At 40.8% G+C, this 24,817-nt stretch overlaps 3 protein-coding genes across 3 annotated transcripts; 1 reads left to right on the plus strand and 2 right to left on the minus strand.

The window, feature by feature from the left end:
- The first annotated feature begins 6,986 nt into the window (after positions 1-6,986).
- On the plus strand, positions 6,987-9,988 carry LOC148203911 (uncharacterized). The gene is made up of 11 exons (XM_088105951.1): positions 6,987-7,007; positions 7,097-7,288; positions 7,811-7,936; positions 8,019-8,701; positions 8,776-8,857; positions 8,932-9,021; positions 9,111-9,233; positions 9,312-9,440; positions 9,532-9,635; positions 9,724-9,814; positions 9,887-9,988. Exons 1-11 carry the CDS (start codon positions 6,987-6,989, stop codon positions 9,986-9,988), a joined length of 1,743 nt encoding a protein of 580 aa, XP_087962077.1.
- Positions 9,989-15,374: 5,386 nt separating this feature from the next.
- On the minus strand, positions 15,375-17,159 carry LOC148203912 (protein FAR1-RELATED SEQUENCE 5-like). The gene has a single exon (XM_088107807.1). It carries the CDS (start codon positions 17,157-17,159, stop codon positions 15,375-15,377), a length of 1,785 nt encoding a protein of 594 aa, XP_087963933.1.
- A 3,882-nt stretch (positions 17,160-21,041) lies between these two features.
- On the minus strand, positions 21,042-22,596 carry LOC148203913 (uncharacterized). The gene is made up of 4 exons (XM_088105841.1): positions 22,561-22,596; positions 21,761-22,390; positions 21,555-21,677; positions 21,042-21,469 (listed from the first exon to the last, which is right to left on the minus strand). The coding sequence occupies exons 1-4, from the start codon at positions 22,594-22,596 to the stop codon at positions 21,047-21,049; spliced, it is 1,212 nt and encodes a 403-aa protein (XP_087961967.1). The 3' UTR covers positions 21,042-21,046.
- Positions 22,597-24,817: the final 2,221 nt, after the last annotated feature.

Here is a 24,817-nt window from a genome sequence, read left to right on the forward strand (position 1 = left end):
GGAAAGCCAGGAAAATAAGGGAGAAAGGACGAACGGGAGAAAGTCAGGTGGTCCAATGGGGAAGCCTGGAGGATTTAGATAGGGAGAACTGCCTCGGGGACCCCGATTCCAGATTTACACCCCATTGAACGCCCCCTGGGAGAAGATTTTTCGAGAAGCGTTAAGCGCGAAACTGCTCCCAAACCCCAAGAAGCGACGCACTCTGCCAAGGGCGGATGGAAATAAACACTGCGTGTACCACAAGAACATGGGCCACACTACGAAAGAGTGTGTAACCCTGAAGGACAAAATTGAGGAACTAATATGTGCCGGGCAGCTGAAAAAATATGTGCGGGTTGACCGTCCCCAAGCACCCATGGACCGGCCCAGCTCACGGCAGGCCGATAGGCACGGTAGGCCTAGGGGCGATCGGGCCTACCACTCACGATCGGAGAGGCGGCGTAGCAGAAGCCGCAGTAGAAGTCGCGACCGTCCTCTGCGAGGACACATTAACACAATATCAGGTGGTTTTGCGGGGAGAGGGTCATCCTCGTTCGCTCGAAAGCATCATTCACTCAGTGGACAAGCCCCGGCGAACGATGCCCCCATCACTTTTTCGGACGAAGACTTCCACACCCCCGATCCCGACCAGGATGATCCGATGGTGATAACGACGAAGATCACCCAGTACGGTGTGAGCAAAGTCCTGGTGGATCAAGGAATCTCGGTGAACATCCTCTACTGAAAAATTTTCCAGCAGATAGATATATCGAAGGACCTGATCGTCCCCTACAACGGGCAGATTGTATGTTTTGCAGGCGAGAGAGTAGACACCCGATGATACGTGGATTTACGCACAAGGTTGGGAACCAGTCTGTTTAGCGAGGAAAAGAGTGTTAAGTACTTGCTGGTGGAAGCCAACACCTCATACAACGTCTTGTTGGGCTGATCGTGCCTCAATGTTTTCGGGGCAATTGTTTCCACCCCCACCTCACGATGAAATATCCCTCGGACAAAGGGACAATCTACACCGTCCGAGCGGATCAGAAGACGACCAGAGAATGTTACACCGCGGGACTTAAGCTTCACACACGTATAGTGAAGAGGAGAACGGGTGGCTTTGAAGTAGCCATGGCCGACCTTGATCCAAGGACAAACACGGAGGATCGGCTGGAGCCCCTAGGGGAAGCACAACCAGTTCTGATAGGGAAGGATGGAGCAATTTTCCGAGGATGCCGACGATGTTGTCGGTGGTGGAAGACGCACCGGTGCAGCATGTGATGAGGACTAATATGCAGATTCCTGTGGAGGAGGAGCCGGTGAATGACGATGAGGGCGTTCCTGGTGGGAATGCACAAACTAAAGAGTACTACTCTGATTCGAGTTCTAGGAGGAGGAAGAGTCTTGATAGGTCTAATTCGGTTAGGAAGAGTGTTAGTTTGGAGGTGGATGAGATGACTAACAATGGAAGCGGTGGTGCGAATGGGAATGAGAATTTGAATGTGAATGTGAATGCGAATGCGAATGCGAATGCTAAGGTGGCTCCTTCTTGAGTGGATTATGTGCAAGGTGTGAGAATGGGGTTTAATGAAAGGGAATTCGGGTCGAATTCAATGCGGGAATAAAAAGATTATGTGCTTGATGGAGGAGTGCTTATTAATCTCATTTAAATCAACAACTCGTGCCACTTAATCTCATCAATAAAAAGAAAACTAACGTGGCAGAGAGTGCAGAGCACAACTGGCATCAAACATGGACTTGCCGTTTGCCACATCTACTAAAACTTAACGTTGTCCATTTTTAAGGACTAATACTAAGAGTTTCAAAACTATGAGGACTAAAAATCATCAAAGTTTTGAGTAGGGACTAAAACCAAAATCGTGTGATACTTAAGGGACGAAAAACATATTTAACCCGAAATTTTATTTCAGTTGAATAGTTATTCATGATTGTATATTCTATTTTCAATGATTAATACAATGACAGGGCGTCCATCTCTTTCGACAATTCTACGATACTCATTCCAATGGACTTATTAAAAAGAAGCCCAAGTTGATGAACGGAGAGTTCCCCTGGGAACCATTGTCAACTTGGCCAGGCGGTGAACGAAGTATTCTTTCTGAAGATTCACTGCCGTCCGGAACCTTCGCAAAAGCCCAAGTTGATGAACGGAGAGTTCCTTTGGGAACCACTGTCAACTTGGCCGGACGGTGAACGGAGTATTCTTCCCGAAGAATCACTACCGTTCGGAACCTTCGCAAAAGCCCAAGTTGATGAACGGAGAGTTCCCCTGGGAACCACTATCAACTTGGCCGGACGGCGAACGGAGTATTCTTCCCGAAGAATCACTACCGCCCGGAACTTATGAAACAAGTTGATAAAGTTCCAAAAAAGAACCATTCTCAACTTAACCGGGGGATAAAACGTTCAATTAATCATAAGACATAAATGTTAAGTATGTGAATAAGCGGCAAAACATTGTCAAATAAGCAACACAAAAGAAAATTATGTTAATCTGTAGGGGTATACAAAAAGTGGCACGGGAAGGTCCGCCCAACACCTAAAACAATTGAAGTGTTGGATGGTCGGCCTCGTGAAGGAAAACAACAAAATGAAAGAAAAAACCCCTAAGCTAAGAAAAGAAAACGTTCAATAATCAGCAACATCAACATCATCATCATCATCAGCCGCCTCCTCAACGTCCTCAACCTCCACCCCTTGATCAGCGGCCCCGACGCTGGAAGGGTCTTACGTCTCTTGCATCTCAGCATCGACAACCGGAGCGTTGAGGTCAACCAGGACGCCATCAAAAACATCTTTCTCGATGTCAAAACCCAAGGCGTAAGGTTCTTGGATCCTCGCTAAGACAGACGCTTGACGGAGGGCCTTGTTGAAACCCTCCTCATGTTCGAAAACGATACCCGCCTCCAGCTCGGATAGCTTCTCATTTGCCTTTGCCAAATCGCCCGTCAGAGCACGATTCCTCTACAGGAGTCTGCACTCTGATTTCCTCTGGCGGGAGACCACCGCCTTCAACTGATCACATTCCTCCAACAACTGAGCATTGTCCTTCCGGGCGAGGCTCAAAGGGTCGGTCGCGTCGGCCGATTCCTTCTTGGCCTTTTCTAGGTCAGCCTCCAATTGTTCGATCTTCTTATCATAATCATCATGAGTAAGAAGCATTTGATCCAGTGTCGCCTGAAGACCCTCGGAGTTCTTCTTCTCGGCAAGGAGTTCCGCCCGAACGGCTTCGATCCCTCGACGATCAGCAAAATCCCTCAGATACCAGGCTAGAAAAGCCGCCCGGGTGGACATCTCCAACATAACGTTGGTCAATTCTGCCTCAGTTAGCAGTTCGATCAAGGCCCGCTACGATGAACTCATATGAAATTTTGTTCGATCGCTCATACTGAACGCTGGACTAAACACGCCGTCGGGTAGTGGCTAAGAGGGGGACCCTTCCTTCCCCTTGCGAGCTTTTTTGGACGCCGACCGGGACGACGACCATTCCTTGTCCTTGTGCCCCTTGGCTCCATGTTCTTTTCTCTTCCTCACAAGAGGGACGACTGAAGTAGTCGTCGCCTCAGAAGACGGGTCCACGAACACAACAACTAAGCTCGGGACGGGCTCAGTAACAACGACGACAACAGCGGCATCCGACTGGCCTAAGAGAACCGTCGAACAATCGGAGGTCGAAGGGCGGCCAGAGTCACCCTCGTCCGGGCGGACGACGAGCTTGCTCCGGCTCCTCTCTTGGAAGCCATAAAGTTGGATTGGCGGGGAGGAGGAGCAATCATGATATCCAGAAAAGACAAAGAAACTCAACTACGTTAACATCAACATACTAAAGAAAAGCAAACTAAACATAAAAATACCATACCGAACACCTTTCGTTCACAATCCTCATGACGAAGACATTCGACTAATTTGCGGGCAGAGAGACGACGAGGGAGAGCGTTGATGGTCCATACGGCCTCTAGGTCAACCGGATTCATCATCCCAACAGGATGCTTTTACTTTTCGAGGATTCCTTGTCCAATAAAAGGGGAACAAGGGATTCCCTGCAGCATCATGGAATTCATGACGGCCGGCTTCATTGATGATGATCCTGAAGTACTGATTCTTGAAGTTTTTAAACGAATCAAAGAACGGACGGAAGAGTGTCCTATCTCGAACGGATGTCAAGGAGACCCGACCACCCCTTGGAAGCGGACAAACCTCGAAGTAGTGAAAGAAAACAGGGACCGTGGAAGTCACACCGACGGCCAAACACATAGCCAAAAACGCCTGGATGGCCGCCCAAGAGTTAGGATGCAGTTGTGCGGGGGCAACGTTCGCTTCCTAGAGAACGGCCATTTTGAAATTCGGTGAAGGGCACCCGGACGCAGAGCTGATCATAAACATTAGCATACATGAAAAAGAAGTCGTCCGGGCGCGACCTCTTCCCATAGAAGACCCGTTCGTTCCTTAGACTAAGCCCCGCCCGGACCAATTTGGAGTCCTCCACATCCTGGACAATGTATAGCCGATTGACCCTCCAAGTCAAATCTTCCCTAGTAGCATATGTCGAAGCGAATCAGATGGCATCATGGGGGGCCCAGTCATATTCTGTGATTACTGTACCATCACCGTTCGGCTCGAAGGGCGAGCCGTCTATAGGGATGCTGCCCTTGAGTAGGTGGATGGGAATCCCATTAATGATCTGCTTACCCATGTCGTTGGGAGAATTGCGCTCATCAGGAGACCGGACGAACTCTTCCAAAAATGAGGATGACACTGAACTCGAAGAAGCGCCACGCTCGCCGTCACCGCCCGCCGACCTCCTGCTGCTTCTGCCCAACGACTCGAAAGAAGACTCAATATGGACGACAACCATTTATTACCAGAGGGAAAATGAATACTAAGCTTGAAGAAAAATGGGGAAAGTGAAAATAATAGCTCCCCTCTCCCTATTTATAGAAAAAAATCTTAGTAACCGTCAATGCATCCACGCCGTTGAAAGCCAGCACAATCAACGATCCAAATGCGAAACCGCTTCAACTTCCGTCTCTCGACATGCGACACGTGTTTTCCCGCTAAATCAAATTGCGAATATCGACAAGCAAAAGCCCAATGGATTCGGCCCAAGAATCTGCAAAAGCCATCCAACCCAATAGTTAGTAGAGGCGGACGTTCTACAAACGGGCATCCCACACTCTCACGGCTAACATTTAAACCCAACGTGCACCATGTGCACTAGGGCTTGGGGGACTTGTGTACCGTATGGACCGGTCGTTGTACCATATGGACCGACCGGTCAAGTACCCGAAGATTCAACCAACCACTAGCGTTTCCCCCATCTTACCCTTAACAGCATGGGAGGGCGGCCGCTCGCGTAGAAATTCACTTCATACGTTGTCATCTGACCGACCGTTCAGGACCGAACGACCTATAAGCCAGGTGGTTAAGGTAAAGGATTAAGGTAAATCAAGATTAGAGCTATTGGGCTGGAGTTGGGCCATGATTAACTTTCACTAATCCCAAGCCCATAGCAAAAAACTATAAATACAAGTCAAAGGTGAGTGGTAGCTAGGTTGCATTCACTGCACATTTATTACTGTTTCATCGAAATCGCCAACAGTTTCCATATTGACTTTGACATCGAAGAATCTGACAGGTTCCCCCCGGACGGTACGAGTGGACAGAGGAGTTGGATGCGAGACCGGACGGTAGGTGAACGAGAAGACAAACTGTGGAAGCGAGACCGGACGACAAACAGACAAGAAGATCAATTGTGAAGACATTTGGTAACTCAGTCCCCACGTAACCCGAAACAGTTTTTATTTAAAGAATCTAGTTATTTTTATTATAACTACATACGTATGTTTAATAATATTCAAAAAGCGTAAAAATGATTTATAATGTCACCCGTTCCACCATGATCCAAAATTTGATTTAAAAATACGTAGTGATACTTTTGTAAATATTTTGTTTAAATTGGTGTTGAACTCAATAATAAACATCAATTTTCAATTTAATGTCAGAACCAATAGATGTTTAGGTATAATGTTTGTTAACTCTAAAGCTACATTGAATTGGAAATTAACATCTCATTTGTTTTGACGTCAATTTGATTTTTTCTCTTATTTGTGCAAAATCTCACATTAAAATGTAATAACAATGTCAAAATTGGAGGAACAAATTCTTCGATCCATTTCACTCCATCTTATTGTGGTAATGCTCATTTGGACTTAAGTTTCTATTTTTTCTCTGTTGCATTTTGTATTAAAGTTAATATTTTTATTTATTAGTGTTTGTTGTGTGCCATAAAGGTTGCTCAAATATTTTTGTAGTAGTTTATATTAGATTATATTTAAATGTAAAGTGTCAAACTCTTAAATATTGATCTCAAATTTAAAGTCGTGAAAATTTGGAAAATGTTATTTGGACAACGAATTTTTGACACCGATTTCACAACGCCACGTGTCAGCTCTTCATTGGCCAAATAAATTGAAAATAAAACAGAGAAAGGGTTACGGAGCGAGGGGTATTTTGGGATTTCGAGGTTAAAATTTTAAGAATTGGGTTTCGCGGTTTAGGGTGGGAAAGACGTTCGTTCAACCGTTCTCTCGCTCTCTCGCTCTCTCGCTCTCTGGCTCTCTCGCTCTCTGGCTCTCTCGCTCTCTCGCTCTCTCGCTCTCGCTCTCTCGCTCTCTCGCTCTCGTTCTGTCCTCCTTCTTCTATACGTGCGCCCTAGTAGGGACGCTGAACCCTTCGACCTTTTGTGTGGGTCTATCGTACCGGTGTTGTGTTTTGGCATTCGCAAAGCGGGTGTGGTTGTTTTGTTCTGCATTTCGCGTCTGGTTGAGGAGGCCGTGGAGCAGTGGTATCCGTTTTTATTGGTGTAAGTAAAAATGGGCGAGCCCTGACATTGTGTTTTACATTGTGTTTTACATTGTGTTTTTGGTGTTTCATTAAGTTGAATGATATAACTGAGTGTGGAATGTTATCTTGTTAGGGCCGTTTCAATGGAAGGGAAAAAAGCAAGTGTAAGAAAAATTTAAATGTTGTGTTTATATATTATTTAATTATCGTATGAATTTTAGTTAGTAATAAATTTTTATCATTTGTTTTGTAGTGGCGACTTCTTATCTCGATGGATTCATCGATCATTATCGAAATGAATCGTTTACTACGACAATGTCATGTGGATCGGATTAGGATGACTCCATTTACGTGGTGTTTGAATATTCAAAGCCCTGTGGAGGTGAATTTGAAATTATTGAAGGTTATGGTTTGCAGGTGGGTTAGGCATGATAACAGTTTTAGAGTAAGTCAAAAGTTGGTGCCCTTCAGAGTTATTGATGTGTTGATGAGCATAGGTTTAGAAATAGGTGGTTTAGAGATTCCCTTTGATGAAGTAGTTTGTGGATTGGTTGGTGACATGTTCAAATAAAAAACCATCAGTTTGAATGACTTGACGGACATGTTTAATGTCATTGTTCATGATAGAAACATTGATGTTGATGTAGTGTGTAGGTTATATATATTAGTTTGTTTGGTTGTTTTCTATTTTCCTAGGAAATCAAGGCGTGTTTGTAACATGCCTTTTGCAGTTTTAGATGACTTAGACAGTTTGTGTCTATATGATTGGTGCACCGGTGTACATAAACATATTGTAGAGAATTTAAATAAATGTAAGAAGAAAATTATGGGAGCAGGTATCCCCCAGTCACTCACTCTTAGTGGCAATGTGGCAGTGTTGCAGGTAATATGATTTGTAGTTAACTATTTTGATGTACTGCAGAACATTGTGAATTATGTTTGATGAAATGATTTTATGATATTGTAGGCTTGGGCGGTTGAAAGACTTTCCTTGCATGGTCATCCTTCGCACAGGTTTTTCCCGCGCATAATGCGATGGTTCCCGTATAAATCAAGGACCGAAAAAATTGAACATATTTTTATGACCGGAGATGTAAGTGTTTTGTTTTTCGTTATTTTGTATGTTAAAATCGATTGTGTATTTAGTATGAATTTGTTGTGTGATGTTGTTGCAGTTAAATATGGAGTGGTATCTACGAAAGGAAGATCGTCATAGGCCGGAAATCCGTGCAGCTTTCAACATGGATGACGGAGGGATGAGTGAAGGATCCTTGGGTGAAGGATCGAAGGTTGAGAAAGATGATGATGATGACGAAAGCTCTGATGACGGGACATGGGAAGTAGGAGCAGAGGAGAGATTGAGGAAAAACAATGAAGATATCAGAGCATTGAATGCCAAGATTGGAGTTCTTACTAGGGAGTTATTTGAAATTTTTCAAACTCCAATCTTTCATGAAGCAGATGCATGTGGCACTGATGAAGAGGTTGGTGGTGGAGTTGATGAAGCAGCTGGAGTTGGAGGTGAGGAGAAGCCTGAAGTTGGAGGAGACCAAGAGCCTGAAGTTCGTCCTGATTGTGGATTTGAAGAAGAAGGTGATGGTAATGCAGTTCATGACCCCCTAGGTGCATATACTGAAGTAAGAGGGGAGGATAAAACCGCACATGAAGAGGAGATAGTTTCAAGAACTGTTCATAACATTAATTTTGTTGAAATAGATGATGATGGTGATGAAGAAGAAGGGGAGGTCGTGCCATTGGTTATACCTCCATTGCGCAGTTTTGTTGGTGATCCAAGCACCACTGTTGATGTAGACCAATTGCACACAGCAGTCAGCGTCAGAGAGATGACCGTATACAGGTATGTGGTATGAATTGTAGTTGTGGTTGACGAATCTCCATTGTTTGTGATTGACTAATATTTGGTATGTTTAGGGTTGTAAGCGAGATAATTGGGCAAACCTTGAGCACGACTTCATTTTACACTTTGGCCCCGTTAAAATACGTTGATAACATGGTTAGTATTGTCACATTTGGTTGTGTTTGATGTTGTAGTTTATGTAACTAATGTGAAAATTTTCTATTGTGTAGGTGGTGTTATTTGCTTGTACGATCTTTATGTACTTTGAGAGAAGGTTGTGCGGTGTTGTTAAGAGGATTCATTTTAGTCCGTTATACTCGGTAAATAAAATTTGATATTGTATGATATTTATGGTTGAAGAAAGTATTTTTGATTGAATTTTTATTGATGATTTTGAATTTGTCCACAGCACCATATTCTTACAGATTATAGGAAACGTCCACAGAATCGCCATGTTTGGACGCTTCATAACTATAACAGTTATTTGCGTTCCGATCATTTTGGACTTGGAGACTTTGCTACAGCGGACTTTGTGAGTAACCTTTAATTTGCAAATTATGTCGACTTTTGGTTGTAAATGTGTTACTGAAATTGTTTATATCGTTTGTAGTTGTTTCTGCCATTTGTCCACGATGATCATTGGTGGTGTTATTCAGTGAAGTTGAGGTCTATGGAGATTTTTGTGATTGACTCATTGGGTAAGGGTATTAGAGACCGCAAAAGGATAGACACAGCTGTTGTAAGATTCGACATCTTTCGTTGTTGTTGACGGTGTGATTATGACATAACCCTGTATTGTTAACGTATTCATTGTATTTGTTTAATGGTAGGCTGAAAATATGGCACGATTTTTTTGCATCTTGATGAATACACCGGAAGGTAGTATTGGTCCTTTGACTGTTAAACAAGCAAATATCCCATCCCAACCAAACTTGTAAGTTTCTTCAACTGTACTGCCGGATTCTATTATGTTATCATGTATATGGGCAAAAGTGATTTGATGTTGTGGTATATTATTTCAGACATGATTGTGGAGTCATAATGTTGAAAGCAATGGAAATCTGGGATGGAGACGAAAAATATAACGGGAAAAGCATGCCTCAATATACAACTGTAAGTTGGAACTGTGTGTTTGATAATATTCTTGTAGGTGCTGGTTTGTAATGTGCACAATGTTGGTTTCAGGAGGAGCTGCTTGGGATTAAAAAGAAATATGTGTGTGACTGGATCCTGGACAACGAGAACATAAGAAGAATGGAAGCCCTACAACTATATGGCATTGTTTAGGATTGCTAAGAAATGATAAAATTTGACATGTATAAGATGTTGAAATATGTACCTAATGTTATTTGACAATGTACAGTATGTGTTTGTAATAAGATTAGTGGTTGGATTTCGAAATGAATTGTTTGTACTTTGTGTTTGTGTTTGTGTTTGTGTTTGGTATAATGACAAAATTAGTGATTGAAGAATGAACGCAGCATTATAATAAGAATTTGAAAAGTACGAGACCATTTTCAGTAAAATTAATGGTAATTAATGGGAAGGAGTTGATCAAGTTCTTAGTGGGGAGATGGGTGTTGGTGATTGATGTGAACGCAAGAAGTGTGGATTGATCCTTGATGAGTAGGGGGACGAAGTAGTGCAAGGGATGAGTGGGAGTGTTCAAAACAGGGTCTGGTAATCGTTTACAGCAACCCTGTAAACGATTACCCGAGAGAAAAAGGGAATTTGTACAGAAAGTCCAACACAGGTACTCAGTCAGTTGAACAGGGGTCATCATTTTAAAAAAGGTCAGTTTTAGGCACTTCTGCAACTGTCTGGGTCTGGTCCAGGTGTTTCAGTGGTGGGATAGGGTGGTTGGTGATGTGATGTGAGGCCAAGGAGTGTGGGGTGATCCCTGTTCAGTTGGAGGAGCAAGCTCTGCAAGGGATGAGTGGGAGTGTTCAAAACAGGGTCTGGTAATCGTTTACAGCCACCCTGTAAACGATAACCCGAGAGAAAATTGGAATTTGTACAGAAAGTCCAACACAGGTACTCAGTCAGGTGAACAGGGGTCACCATTGGGAAAAAAGGTCAGTTTTAGTCACTTCTGCAGCTGTCTGGGTCTGGTCCAGGTGTTTGAGTGGTGGGATAGGGTGGTTGGTGATGTGATGTGAGGCCAAGGAGTGTGGGGTGACCCCTGTTCAGTTGGAGGAGTAAGGTGTGCAATGGATGAGTGGGAGTGTTCAAAACAAGGTGTGGTAATCGTTTACAGCAACCCTATAAATGATTATCCGAGAGAAAATGGGAATTTGTACAGAAAGTCCAACACAGGTACTCAGTCAGGTGAACAGGGGTCACCAATGGGAAAAAAGGTCAGTTTTAGTCACTTCTGCAGCTGTCTGGGTCTGGTCCAGGTGTTTTAGTGGTGGGATAGGGTGATTGGTGATGTGATGTGAGGCCAAGGAGTGTGGGGTGATCCCTGTTCAGTTGGAGGAGCAAGCTCTGCAAGGGATGAGTGGAAGTGTTCAAAACACGGTCTGGTAATCGTTTACAGCCACCCTGTAAACGATTACCCGTGAAAAAATTGGAATTTGTACAGAAAGTCCAACACTGGTACTCAGTCAAGTCAACAGGGGTCACCATTGGGAAAAAAGGTCAGTTTTAGTCACTTCTGCAGCTGTTTGGGTCTGGTCCAGGTGTTTGAGTGGTGGGATAGGGTGGTTGGTGATGTGATGTGAGGCCAAGGAGTGTGCGGTGACCCCTGTTCAGTTGGAGGAGCAAGGTGTGTAATGGATGAGTGGGAGTGTTCAAAACAGGGTCTGGTAATCGTTTACAGCCACCCTGTAAACGATTACCCGAGAGAAAATGGGAATTTGTACAGAAAGTCCGACACAGGTACTCAGTCAGTTGAACAGGGGTCACCATTTTCAAAAAAGGTCAGTTTTAGTCACTTCTACAGTTGTCTGGGTCTGGTTCAGGTGTTTCAGTGGTGGGATAGGGTGGTTGGTGATGTGATGTGAGGCCAAGGAGTGTGGGGTGATCCCTGTTCAGTTGGAGGAGCAAGGTGTGCAATGGATGAGTGGGAGTGTTCAAAACAGGGTGTGGAAATCGTTTACAGCAACCCTGTAAACGATTACCCGAGAGAAAATGGGAATTTGTACAGAAAGTCCAACACAGGTACTCAGTCAGGGGAACATGGGTCACCATTTTCCAAAAAGGTCAGTTTTAGTCACTTCTGCAGCTGTCTGGGTCTGGTCCAGGTGTTTCAGTGGTGGGATAGGGTGGTTGGTGATGTGATGTGAGGCCAAGGAGTGTGGGGTGATCCCTGTTCAGTTGGAGGAGCAAGCTCTGCAAGGGATGAGTGGGAGTGTTCAAAACAGGGTGTGGTAATCGTTTACAGCAACCCTGTAAACGATTACCCGAGAGAAAATGGGAATTTTTACAGAAAGTCCAACACAGGTACTCAGTCAGGTGAACAGGGGTCATCATTGGGAATAAAGGTTAGTTTTAGTCACTTCTGCAGCTGTCTGGGTCTGGTCCAGGTGTTTGAGTGGTGGGATAGGGTGGTTGGTGATGTGATGTGAGGCCAAGGAGTGTGGGGTGACCCCTGTTCAGTTGGAGGAGCAAGGTGTGCAATGGATGAGTGGGAGTGTTCAAAACAGGGTCTGGTAATCGTTTACAGCCACCCTGTAAACGATTACCCGAGAGAAAATGGGAATTTGTACAGAAAGTCCAACACAGGTACTCAGTCAGTTGAACAGGGGTCACCATTGGGAAAAAATGTCAGTTTTAGTGACTTCTGCAGCTGTCTGGGTCTGGTCCATGTGTTTGAGGGGTGGGATAGGGTGGTTGGTGATGTGATGTGAGGCCAAGGAGTGTGGGGTGACCCTGTTCAGTTGGAGGAGCAAGGTGTGCAATGGATGAGTGGGAGTGTTCAAAACAGGGTCTGGTAATCGTTTACAACAACTCTGTAAACGATTACCCGAGAGAAAATGGGAATTTGTACAGAAAGTCCAACACAGGTACTCAGTCAGGTGAACAGGGGTCACCATTGGGAAAAAAGGTCGGTTTTAGTCACTTCTGCAGCTGTCTGAGTCTGGTCCAGGTGTTTGAGTGGTGGGATAGGGTGGTTGGTGATGTGATGTGAGGCCAAGGAGTGTGGGGTGACCCCTGTTCAGTTGGAGGAGCAAGGTGTGCAAGGGATGAGTGGGAGTGTTCAAAACAGGGTCTGGTAATCGTTTACAGCAACCCTGTAAACGATTACCCGAGAGAAAAAGGGAATTTGTACAGAAAGTCCAACATAGGTACTCAGTTAGTTGAACAGGGGTCACCATTTTGAAAAAAGGTCAGTTTTAGTCATACAGACAACTGCAGTGTTATTAAGTGGTATTGGTGTTTTACTCACAACTGCCATGCTATTAAGTGTATCATAAATTGAACATTACATAATAAATGTCGAGAATTGAGGAACCATTTTCAAAGTAAACAACTTCATTAAATTAAATACTTTAAATGATCAAAGCAGGAACTGTGGTACATAGTTGTTTATAATGCATAAAATAAAGCCTAAACAACGAATTCTAAGTCTGAGGATTGTTTTGAGAAGCACTTTGGAAGTGTTGCAGTTGTTGTTCAATGTTCCCAACGCGCGATTGCAACGCATCAAACCTTGTATTGATGACCACGTCCATGTTTCCAAATCTTGTTTCAAGGGCATCAAATCGAGTTTCAAAGGCATCAAATCTTGTACCAACAAAGGTTTGAAGTTGTTCTATGCGATTGATGACATTATTTAGTGTTGTAGATGAACTGCCTTCTTCATCATCTTGTCCTTTTTCATGTTGAACTTCTTGTAAGGGGGATGGGGGGCGTTGCCTTTGGGAACCCATTCTCCTTCATCATTTTGCACATAACCAAATGATGCTACAACTTCACAACCAATTTTTTGCTTCAACTTGAGTTCTGAAATAGGATCACTTTCAGTAGGGACTTCAAAGTGTTCAAGAAAGATGATTATCAAATGTGGATATGGCAACTTTGCGTTCTCCCTTAATGCTCTTTTCATCTTATATCTAATAAGATGTCCCCAGTTAATGTGAATGGAATTGAAAAATGCCCATAGCAGCATAATATCCTCTTCGGATGCCTGACCAATATTCGTTGCACGAGGAATTAATACTCTAGTGAGAACGTAATGAAGTATCCTTGGTTGAACCTTCATTTGGCCCGCTAGTATTCTAGATTGTATGACTGCATCATCTCTACACAGTAGTTGCCTTGCAGTCACAGAATCATATTGTTCTTTCCACTAATCTACAAGTTTTCCTTCGTAAGAAACACCATCAGATGGGAGATTAGTGAGTTATTGAAAAAGATTACGGCTAACCCTAATTTTTACACCTTTAACCTCGCTTCGAATAACCCCAGTATCCGATATGGACATGTTGTTGTAGAACACTCTGACTAATTGTGGGTGGTAAGGTCTTCTTAAACACACAAATTCCGTCAGCCCAGCTTCGTTTAATATGTCATAGAATTGAAAATTTTTTCCTTCAAAGTATTCGTACTCTAGATACTTACTTTCCAAAATTTCCCGATTGACAAAATGTTGGGCATACTTCTCCTGTTGCTCTTCGGACGAGAAGAGATCATTGGTGGGCGTTGGAGGGGATGACGATGGTGATGGGGTTGGACTCCGGCGGCGTCGACGTCCACCAACGGAAGAAGATGCCTTTTGTTTCTTCGTTCCACGATCACCCATTGTATTTCGTTTAGGGTTTCCACTGTTAGAAGTGAGCTTTTGCAAACGATTTGGAGGAAGGACGTGAATAGGCCGTTATGTACAGGATTCCAATATATAGACGTTATGCAGTGGGTCAGTTTGGTTTAATTAACTGACCACAGTAATCGATTACCACATCGTCGTAATTGATTACGGAGTCTATTTCTGGTGTAGTCAGGTGCATTACAAACATTCATTAATGGGATTTGATGGATGACTATTATAAATGACAAAAACAGAAAAAAAAATAACAAAAAAAACAGCAAAGAAGTTGTATATATCAACTGATGTTGTTATCAAAATTGTTATGTACAGTTGACAACAACGACATAAATCCAAAATGACCAATTTCGGTATCTTGTGATAGTTGGATAGTGTCCGCTTCAAATTGTACACGGTCATCACGTTCAACAACATTACTTGCTCTTTCGCCCTGAAACAACACAAGTAGTAAGTTAAACATATTTGATAGACTAAAAAGTATTTAATGAAAATTTTGAATGTAATTAATTACTCACGCATTGTTCGGTGGGCGAAGTTGAAGTCTTTGTCAATGAATTTGACTTTCTTCTTTTGGTTACTTTCTCAACAGTGGATTTCAACCTATTTGTGTGTGGACGTCCTTTACGCTTAACAGTTGCAGGACTGTGTACAAGGACATCAGATGTTCCAACTGGACTAAGTGGTATTGACGTGCATGCACCAGTATCGTATCTTAGTTGGCCTGCATCACTGATGATGTTATTTGTCATGGAATAACTGAAACCAAATTTTTTACCCAAACAATGAAGTTCTTTTTCCAATTTAGTACTAGCTTCCTCAGACTCACATGCAACTTCAGCAATTTCATAAAAACGTTTGCACAACAGTTTGTATCTTTCCATGCGTGGTTCATTTGTCGAATTACTATACGATGCTGTTATTAGTGTGTGTCGTCTTCGAATATTTTTGCTCCAGCGCCTCAAAAATGTATTGTGTGGGAACACTGTAAACATCTTCTTGACCAAATACCAAGAGGGAATGGCGACATATAATTCCTCTAAACTCAAACAGTTGGCAAGAGCAAGTGGTTGTCTGTGTCACGGGATGAAATTGAACTTTGTACAATTTATCTGGTACACGATTACCCTCCCACATTCGTTCCTCTTTTACAGTGTAAGTGTTCCAAAAGTCCTCCTTTAAGGTGTCTTTGATGAAACAATTCATCCTTGAACGGAACTCAGTTTGGACCTCCTGAAACTTTGCATGTGTGTATTCCACTTGAAATTGTCTCTCAATTGGTGACTGAGAACCACATGCAATAGTGGTGTTCATGGAGGAGAAGTCCGCTTCTATTTCCTTCTGGGCCTTTACCCTAACTGCATTGTCGTATTGGACCACAAATTGTTGAAGTGTTGTTGTAGAATTGATAAATCCATCAAAAAAGGCATTCATTCCCTCACTTCTCTGAGTCGTAGACATGCCTGCCCAGAAATCTTTTTTCAAGTAACACGGAACCCATTTATGTCTCTCTTCGTACAAATTACATAGCCATTCATTTTGGTCCAATCCATGTTTGGTAAGTAGTTCGTTCCAACCATCGTCAAATTTTGTTGAACAAACACAATCATATATAAGCGCATGTAGTTCGGTTTTGATAACGGGATAATTTCTATACCCGTGCAATTTTTCAGGCAACTTCTTCAAAGTGTGCCATAAACACCACCTGTGCCTCGTATCAGGAAACACTTGTTCAATAGCATTAGCCATTGCTCTGCATTGGTCGGTAATAATACCTTGAGGACTCTTGTTACGCATGCATCTTAGCCAACATTGGAACAACCATACAAATGAGACAGTGTCTTCCGAAGACAACAATCCACAACCAAGTAAAATGGAGTGTCCGTGATGGTTAACTCCAACAAAAGGCGCAAATGGCATGTCGTACTTATTTGTTAAGTAAGTGGTGTCAAAGGAAACAACATCACCAAATTCTTCATATGCAGCACGACTTCTTGCATCAGCCCAAAACACACTACAGATTTTATTCCCTTCATCGAGTGCAATGTCATAGAAGAACTCGTTATTTCTATCTTTCATTGACGAAAAGTGTCGTAGGAGTGCCTGACCATCACCATCCTTACATAAAGATCTTATGTGTTGGCCAATGTAGTTTCTTGCGTCCCGCTCGACGAAGTCCATGTTTTCATAGCCCCCCGCATCGTTGAATATGCTAAGGAAACTCTTATTTAACCTAACTCCAGCATCGTTGTTGACCTCCAACGTGTGTTTTGCATGCATGCTTAACTTTCTATTGGCTGCAAATAGTTTGGAGTTATTTGGGCAAAGATCATGGTTGTGGTCCAGCACAATGGTCCTTATAAACCACTTGTCCTCCTTCTTTGCAATGGTTATCCCAGCAGGACATTGGTTAATTTGACTTGGAAGTGTTTTTACCACTGGTTTGACGGAAGACACATATTTTCCCTCCCTTGAACAAACTATTCTGAGGTAGTAGACGTTGTTGTCTTTATCTTTTCTAGAAGTTCTAGTCCGCACCGCAAACCCACGTCTAATGGCGTAGTTTGTGTAAAAAGTTTTTGCTTCAACCATTGAGTCAAAACACATGTGCACTGTTGGGTCCATCTCCATTAAACTTTCATTAGCCTCATCAACATTGTCATTATAGTCATTCCCTTGATCCCCATCCATTGTGTGCGTTGACATTAAACCCACCTTTAGGGATAAAACAATTTATATTGACTCATCACACTTACCACTATGACCACTGGCAACTACAAAAATAATCAAAATAAAATCTTTTCGAACTAGTAAGTAAAACGTACCGTGGTGGAAAATCGTGTGCCCTTTAATGAAGGTCAGTGGTCCTAACCAACCTCATCTTCTACATTTACGTCCACCATAAATGAAGCTTATGTGCTTCTCACCAAACCTCCGAACTTCGTTTTGGCTCTTCTCTTTAATGAACACCCGGGTAAGTTGTCTGCAAGTGCTGGTTAATGGAAGTAAATGTTAACATTGGATGTTAACGTTGGTTGTTGACGCAGCTGTGTAGTCCCGCCAAAAGTCAGATTTTTGCCTTCTGGAGCACGTATTTGCTTATCTGTGAAAGCATGCATTGATGGTTGTCAGCATAAAGTTTCTCTCTCCTAACCCCCAATCAATGCTTTTCACTAAAAAAAGCCTACCCATCAAATCAAACTATCTCCCCACAATTAATGTAACTTCATTTTAACAAGTTAAGTTAATGGAAATAGATGTAATATTAATATTTTTTGTTACATTCATTTCATGTAATTTGATTGTCGACGTACTTGTATTTAAGTTTCGGGGACAAACCAATTGTTTACGCTTGAATCAGGTGACACTATCTGTAACCCGTTTACCATTGTTTAGTTGTTAGTGACTTCTTTAATCATCCTACTGATGTATCGTCGTTAACCTAGAATTTTAATGTGGACAGGAAATTTCTGCATAATCATGGATGCATGGGAAGACCTTGTTTATGATGATGATGTCCTTGAATCGTTTTTGAAAAAATGCGATGCTTCCGCAACGCTTATTCCTGGTCCTGCAGGTAACATCCAAGCAGCTTTCATGAATAGAACGGGAACAGAACAACCGAAATCGACACAAGAATTTGCTCGTGATGTTGCTGACGCAACCTATGAACGAGATTTCAACTCCAATGCTTGGAAATGGGCACAGATGTTTATTGAACACCACGGTACAGTGAATCTCATACACGCTTCCAACAACATTATTACGTTTACTACGTGTAATTTGTTTTCATTTATTTTTATCATAGGTCTCGTTAAAGATGGAAAATTCGACAACGTTAACTCCCTCCAAGAGGCAAAATCAGTTGAGGTCCTTCCATTGGTTGTTTGCATATTGAAAGAGTGCAAACCAAATGGGTTGGGAGATATGCAGTTGACTCTTAAGGTAATATTGGTTTTATTGAACAAAATAACATTTTATGCTACATTATTGACTTATTAAACCAACTTCTGAAGGACTCAACTGCCACGATGAAGGCTTCCTTGCGCAAGAAAGTTGTTCAAGATCCTGAAATTGCAGACAATATCGGAGTTGGTTCCGTTATGATACTCAATCTTGTAAACAATCAAATTTGTACTTAACTACCACAAATACTTTTTTGGTATTAAAGTGTTCTTCTTCTTACAAATTTCGTTTATACATTTAGGTCCACCCCTTCACTGTATTTAGGCAAAACCACTACCTCAATATTACACATCGCTCTATAGTCAAGGTTTTTCCAACTGAAGTTTGTCCTCCTACAATTGACCTTGTTAAGGAGACACCAAAACCTGTGATTCGACTTCCTATGTGGGCAGAGAAGGAACTCAATGTGGATGACATCCTCCGCAAATTTGTACGTCCATCTGACCAACCATCAATGTCCAGTCAAGCAGACAACCAATAGTGGGTTTAGGATAACTGTTATTTTGTATGAACACCATTATAAGTATTTCATGGATAACTGTAATATTTGAAACGTACAATGTATTATTGTTGTGTATGTTGTGTACCTGAATCTCTATTAATGGTGTGTTATCATGAATTTATTTATGTCATACAAAAGTTTTGAACTTAACTGTTACCTTTTGTTTCCCAATGGTGACCCCTGTTCACCTGACTGAGTACCTGTGTTGGACTTTCTGTACAAATTCCCATTTTCTCTCGGGTAATCGTTTACAGGGTTGTTGTAAACGATTACCAGACCCTGTTTTGAACACTCCCACTCATCCATTGCACACCCTGCTCCTCCAACTGAACAGAGGTCATCCCACACTCCTTGGCCTCACATCACATCACCAACCACCCTATCCCACCACTGAAACACCTGGACCACACTCAGACAGGTGCAGAAGTGACTAAAACTGACCTTTTTTCCCAATGGTGACCCCTGTTCAACTGACTGAGTACCTGTGTTGGACTTTCTGTACAAATTCCAATTTTCTCTCGGGTAATCGTTTACAGGGTGGCTGTAAACGATTACCAGACCCTGTTTTGAACACTCCCACTCATCCCTTGCAGAGCTTGCTCCTCCAACTGAACAGAGATCACCCCACACTCCTTGGCCTCACATCACATCACCAACCACCCTATCCCACCACTGAAACACCTGGACCAGACCCAGACAGCTGCAGAAGTGACTAAAACTGACCTTTTTTCCCAATGGTGACCCTTGTTCACCTGACTGAGTACCTGTGTTGGACTTTCTGTACAAATTCCCATTTTCTCTCGGGTAATCGTTTACAAGGTTGCTGTAAACGATTACCACACCCTGTTTTGAACACTCCCACTCATCCATTGCACACCTTGCTCCTCCAACTGAACAGGGGTCAACCCACACTCCTTGGCCTCACATCACATCACCAACTACCCTATCCCACCACTCAAACACCTGGACCAGACCCAAACAGCTGTAGAAGTGACTAAAACTGACCTTTTTTCCCAATGGTGACCCCTGTTCACCTGACTGAGTACCTGTGTTGGACTTTCTGTACAAATTCCCATTTTCTCTCGGGTAATCGTTTACAAGGTTGTTGTAAACGATTACCACACCCTGTTTTGAACACTCCCACTCATCCATTGCACACCTTGCTCCTCCAACTGAACAGGGATCACCCCACACTCCTTGGCCTCACATCACATCACCAACCACCCTTTCCCACCACTGAAACACCTGGACCAGACCCAGACAGCTGCAGAAGTGCCTAAAACTGACCTTTTTTCCCAATGGTGACCCCTGTTCAACTAACTGAGTACCTGTGTTGGACTTTCTGTACAAATTCCCATTTTCTCTCGGGTAATCGTTTACAGGGTGGCTGTAAACGATTACCAGACCCTGTTTTGAACACTCCCACTCATCCATTGCACACCTTGCTCCTCCAACTGAACAGGGGTCACCCCACACTCCTTGGCCTCACATCACATCATCAACCACCCTATCCCACCACTCAAACACCTGGACCAGACCCAGACAGCTGTAGAAGTAACTAAAACTGACCTTTTTTCCCAATGGTGACCCGTGTTCACCTGACTGAGTACCTTTGTTGGACTTTCTGTACAAATTCCCATTTTCTCTCGGGTAATCGTTTACAGGGTTGCTGTAAACGATTACCAGACCCTGTTTTGAACACTCCCACTCATCCCTTCCACACCTTGCTCCTCCAACTGAATAGGGGTCACCCCACACTCCTTGGCCTCACATCACATCACCCCCCACTCAAATTGTCCTTCAAATGAACTGGTTTTGACATTCGTCACCCATGTTACCCAGAAACAACACTCAAACAAGAACATCTTAAAAACAAGCCTGCAACTTAGGAGACACAAAAAATGACCACATTCTGAAATACACAAACCCATAACTCATAATAACAATGGTATTGAATAAATAAAATATGAGACCAATTCAAAACCAAAACTCAAATTTTATTTCATTCAACTAAATCGGATACATTAAACATTGTTTTCTTAATCTATTTACAATGATTACAATTATCATTACTTTCCAAATAACATTTTCCAACAACTAAATACACAGATCACTCATTTTTTATTCTAAGCACTGCGGTTCCGGTGTATGGAGTCCTAAGTGCTCTTCCCTTGTAACGCCTTCGTGATCCAACCCTAACATACGTCTTCAAAGGTTGTTCATTTCCGTCAATGTCAGTAGGGGATACAAAACCAGTGTTCACGGATGGTTCTGTACGAGGCACACTTTGTCGAACGTCATCTTTATTTTGCCTTCTTGCCTTCTCTTCAGCCAATTGTGCCTCCAAACTTCCAACCCTCCTTTTAAGTTCTTCAATTAGAAATTCTTGTTCCTCTAAGGCACGCATAAACGTTTCTCTGCGAATTCTTTTTTGTTTCTTCTTTCCTCTTGGTTTAGCATCCTTTCTTTTAGGTGTTGGTCTGTATTCCTCCTTATCCTTGGTTGAAGGACCACCATAAACATCGTCAACAACCTGAAATTTAACAACACATTACAGATTACACAACTTTTGTCAATATATGAAAACATTACAAAACTTCCAATAACAAACAACTTACCAAACCTGTCTCCATACACCGTTTTACAAACTTGTCTCCAACACTTATATTCATCCAGTGCAATATTCGTGGAAATTTATCAATAGGACCTTTTGGTGGAACAAAGAGCTCAAAAAACCATACCTAACACAAATAAATCATCTTAACTTGTAAGAAACTTAATTCATTAAACAATTTAATTAATTACATCAAATACTATTAATTACCTGCAGCATGTAAACACAACCATCGACGTAAACGTTTGAAATACCTTTGCCTTTCTTCAAGCCTTCTGAAGCTTTGCACAAACTACGTAACAGAAAACGATAAACTACACTACCCCAACAATAACTACCCAAACCACTTAAGTTGTCAACAACATTAAACATTACGGGAAACACTTTCCCGCTACGTTTTGGAAATAAAATCTCACTTATCCCTACCAGGAGGTAAAGGCTACAAAAATGAGAACAAGGGATCTTTTTCTTGTGTTTTCGCATTAGAATTTTGTATATCGAATTCAATTCCTTTATTCCTTTGCCTATGTATTTCACACATTCAGTATTGCCCAGCTCTTCCTTTAAGTTAATATTTGCACCATCTGTACTCAATCCCAACCCTAAATAAATATCATTTTCATTTATATTCAAAACTTTATTCCCAACTAAAAAACCACTACTACAGTCGTCCCACTTACCCAATAACTCACTCAATATATTTCTACCTACTTTAACATTGACATTGACATCTAAAAACCACGCAAATGGAGTCCTCGCAATCAATGACCGATGCTCGTCTGTCAAGCGTTCGTTCAAAGTACATATATACTTTGTCGAAAAAGAGTGACGAACACTCAACTGCATAAACCAAAATAAAATCATCAAAACAACGAAACCCAATAACCCAATAACCCAAGAACCACAACACAAGGATACCAACCCCAAACCTTAACAAAAACCAAATAAGCATGGTACGAGATGCCCAAACCCAATAACCAAGCTACGACATGGAATGGAAAACCACTTACCTTCGTCGTCGGACAATGGTCACCGGAACTTCTCATTCCACAAGATAACAGGAGACGAAATTGGACGGAGACAACACCACGCACACAGAACAAAGTGAAGCGGCTCGAAACGCGACCTTCGACCTTTTGAGAGAACGGTCCTTCGTTTCCAATGGAACAGAGAAAGGGCTATTTTCGGATTTTCACTAAAAATAAGGGTTACGGACTTCCGTTTCGTAGGTTTTAAAAAATTATTATTTTTAAAACAAACCAATCAAACAACGACACGTGGCGTTGTCAAAACAGTGTTAAAAATACGTTGTTGGAATATCGCGGTCCTGAAAATTTAGGTCTGAAAAATTTTAAAAATACTTAGTTTAAGATATATTTTTTATTTTGTTAGTATGTTTTACCATTTTTTTAACTTTACATGTTTATTTGAGCGACCCATATTACTTCAAACATTTGTTAAAATACTTCCATAATTTTAACGGACAAAAATTTTCTTTTTTAAGAAAACTCTACAAATTAAGGTCTTTTGTTCCTGTAACATAAAGTATATTAAAAATGCAAAAAACATTAACGCTTATTTAAGGACAATAAACATTCATTTAACACTTTTTGTCATAACATCGAACCTTCAACAATAACATATCTTAAAAACCTTTGTGTTAGTTATATTCACATTAGAATTAACTTATAATAAATTAAGTTTAATCTTTGTTCAATTTTTATGAATTTCTTTATAAATTATCGTCAAAACTTATCCGATTCCAGTAAATCACAAAACATTACCATTAAATGTATTTTCTAGAATTCGATATGTAGGGTTTAAAAAATTTGCGTCTCGTGTCTGTATTACTTACCTTTCTGATCACTTAAAAGAGTTAATTACGTTAAATTTTAAATATCGAAATTTACATATGACTCTTCCTTATTTTATGAAATCGACCAGAATTTTTTACTTAAGCCCATGTATTATTCAAATATACTATTTTAAAAATTAGAAATTTGTTTTTAAAAGAAAATAAATGAATTCGCATGAATTTCGCCTATTCACGTTGTTACGGTAAACATTTTATTTAAATGATATAAATTGTATCTCAATTTATATAATTTTATATTAATAAATTAAAAAGTTGACTTTAAACTTAATTTAATTTCAAAAATTCAATATGTAAATGTATTTATATATTATAAACTTATTTATAATCGATATAATATTTTTAATATAATATTTTATTAAAAAATTAGATGCATAATTCTAATAAATTATTATAGATATGATGATATAAAAAACTCTTCTCCATCTAAAAAATGTCTTAAAATATTATTGTTTTATGTTATGTTTGTTTTTCATTAGTATTATTTATACAAACATGAAAAAGAGCAAATGATTTATTTGTATCTACTGATTTATTTGGTTTTTTACTTTTCCTTTTCCTTTTCTCTTATTTCTAACAACCTCACATCGTTTCTATCATCTTCTACCCATAAATCCACAACTTGAAACGAAGAAAGCTACTAACTTTTAATCATACATACCTAACTGTGTAGATAAATGGAATTTGACTAAATTGCAAAATCCCTTCTCCAACTTTTCGTCGTTTATGTGGATGATTTTTCAAGGGTATCCTCTTGAGTGACATGTGATATTAAACCATTAAGATTATTTAATTAAAAGTACTACAAGGTAATGTTAAAAATGATAGATGAATAAAATGTCTCTAATGAACATTATCATCTTAATTTTTAATGGAATGAATCTCTGACCGTTTTCTAATTCGGGATACATTGTGTATTTTTGTTTCCGGAAACTAAACAGATGAATCTTATATATGCACAGATAAAGTTAACAGTTAAAGCTCTACATAACCTTCACCATTACTATAATTATTATATTTTGTGATACTCCTCATGTGAATGTGGGCATTTGATAACGTAATTAATTTAATTTAATTAATGTCTAATCAGGAATACATTTAGATACAATTAGTTGAAAAACTAATAAACATGATATACTAAGAGTTAAATATGTTTCTATCTTTAGTAAAAATTATAATTAGTTTTTTTTTTCAAAATTTTAATCCAATTTAGTCTATCAACGTTTTAAACGTGTGATTTAATTTTTTTTAATGAAATTTTGTTAAATTTATCTAACATTTCAAAAACATTTTATAAAAATATTTGAATTGTTTACCCATTTCGACACATTATTTTTCAATATTAATTCGAAAACACGTTTAAACCTTAAATAAACTTAACAAAATTTAATTAA

Source organism: Vigna umbellata, chromosome 2 (genome assembly GCF_029865625.1).
Source record: "Vigna umbellata cultivar VRB3 chromosome 2, Vumbellata_1.0, whole genome shotgun sequence".
Taxonomy (NCBI): domain Eukaryota; kingdom Viridiplantae; phylum Streptophyta; class Magnoliopsida; order Fabales; family Fabaceae; genus Vigna; species Vigna umbellata.

What these genes read in the sequence shown, in the direction of transcription:
- LOC148203913 (XM_088105841.1), bottom strand. Translation starts at nt 22,596, where the DNA reads ATGAGAAGTTCCGGTGACCATTGTCCGACGACGAAG. An exon ending in ACCATTGTCCGACGACGAAG is followed by an intron (nt 22,391 to 22,560) that starts GTAAGTGGTTTT and finishes TGGTTTATGCAG; the next exon opens with TTGAGTGTTCGTCACTCTTT. An exon ending in GTTGTGTTTACATGCTGCAG is followed by an intron (nt 21,678 to 21,760) that starts GTAATTAATAGT and finishes TATTTGTGTTAG; the next exon opens with GTATGGTTTTTTGAGCTCTT.
- LOC148203912 (XM_088107807.1), bottom strand. Translation starts at nt 17,159, where the DNA reads ATGGATGGGGATCAAGGGAATGACTATAATGACAATGTTGATGAGGCT.
- LOC148203911 (XM_088105951.1), top strand. Translation starts at nt 6,987, where the DNA reads ATGGAAGGGAAAAAAGCAAGT. An exon ending in ATATTTTTATGACCGGAGAT is followed by an intron (nt 7,937 to 8,018) that starts GTAAGTGTTTTG and finishes ATGTTGTTGCAG; the next exon opens with TTAAATATGGAGTGGTATCT. An exon ending in ATTTTAGTCCGTTATACTCG is followed by an intron (nt 9,022 to 9,110) that starts GTAAATAAAATT and finishes ATTTGTCCACAG; the next exon opens with CACCATATTCTTACAGATTA.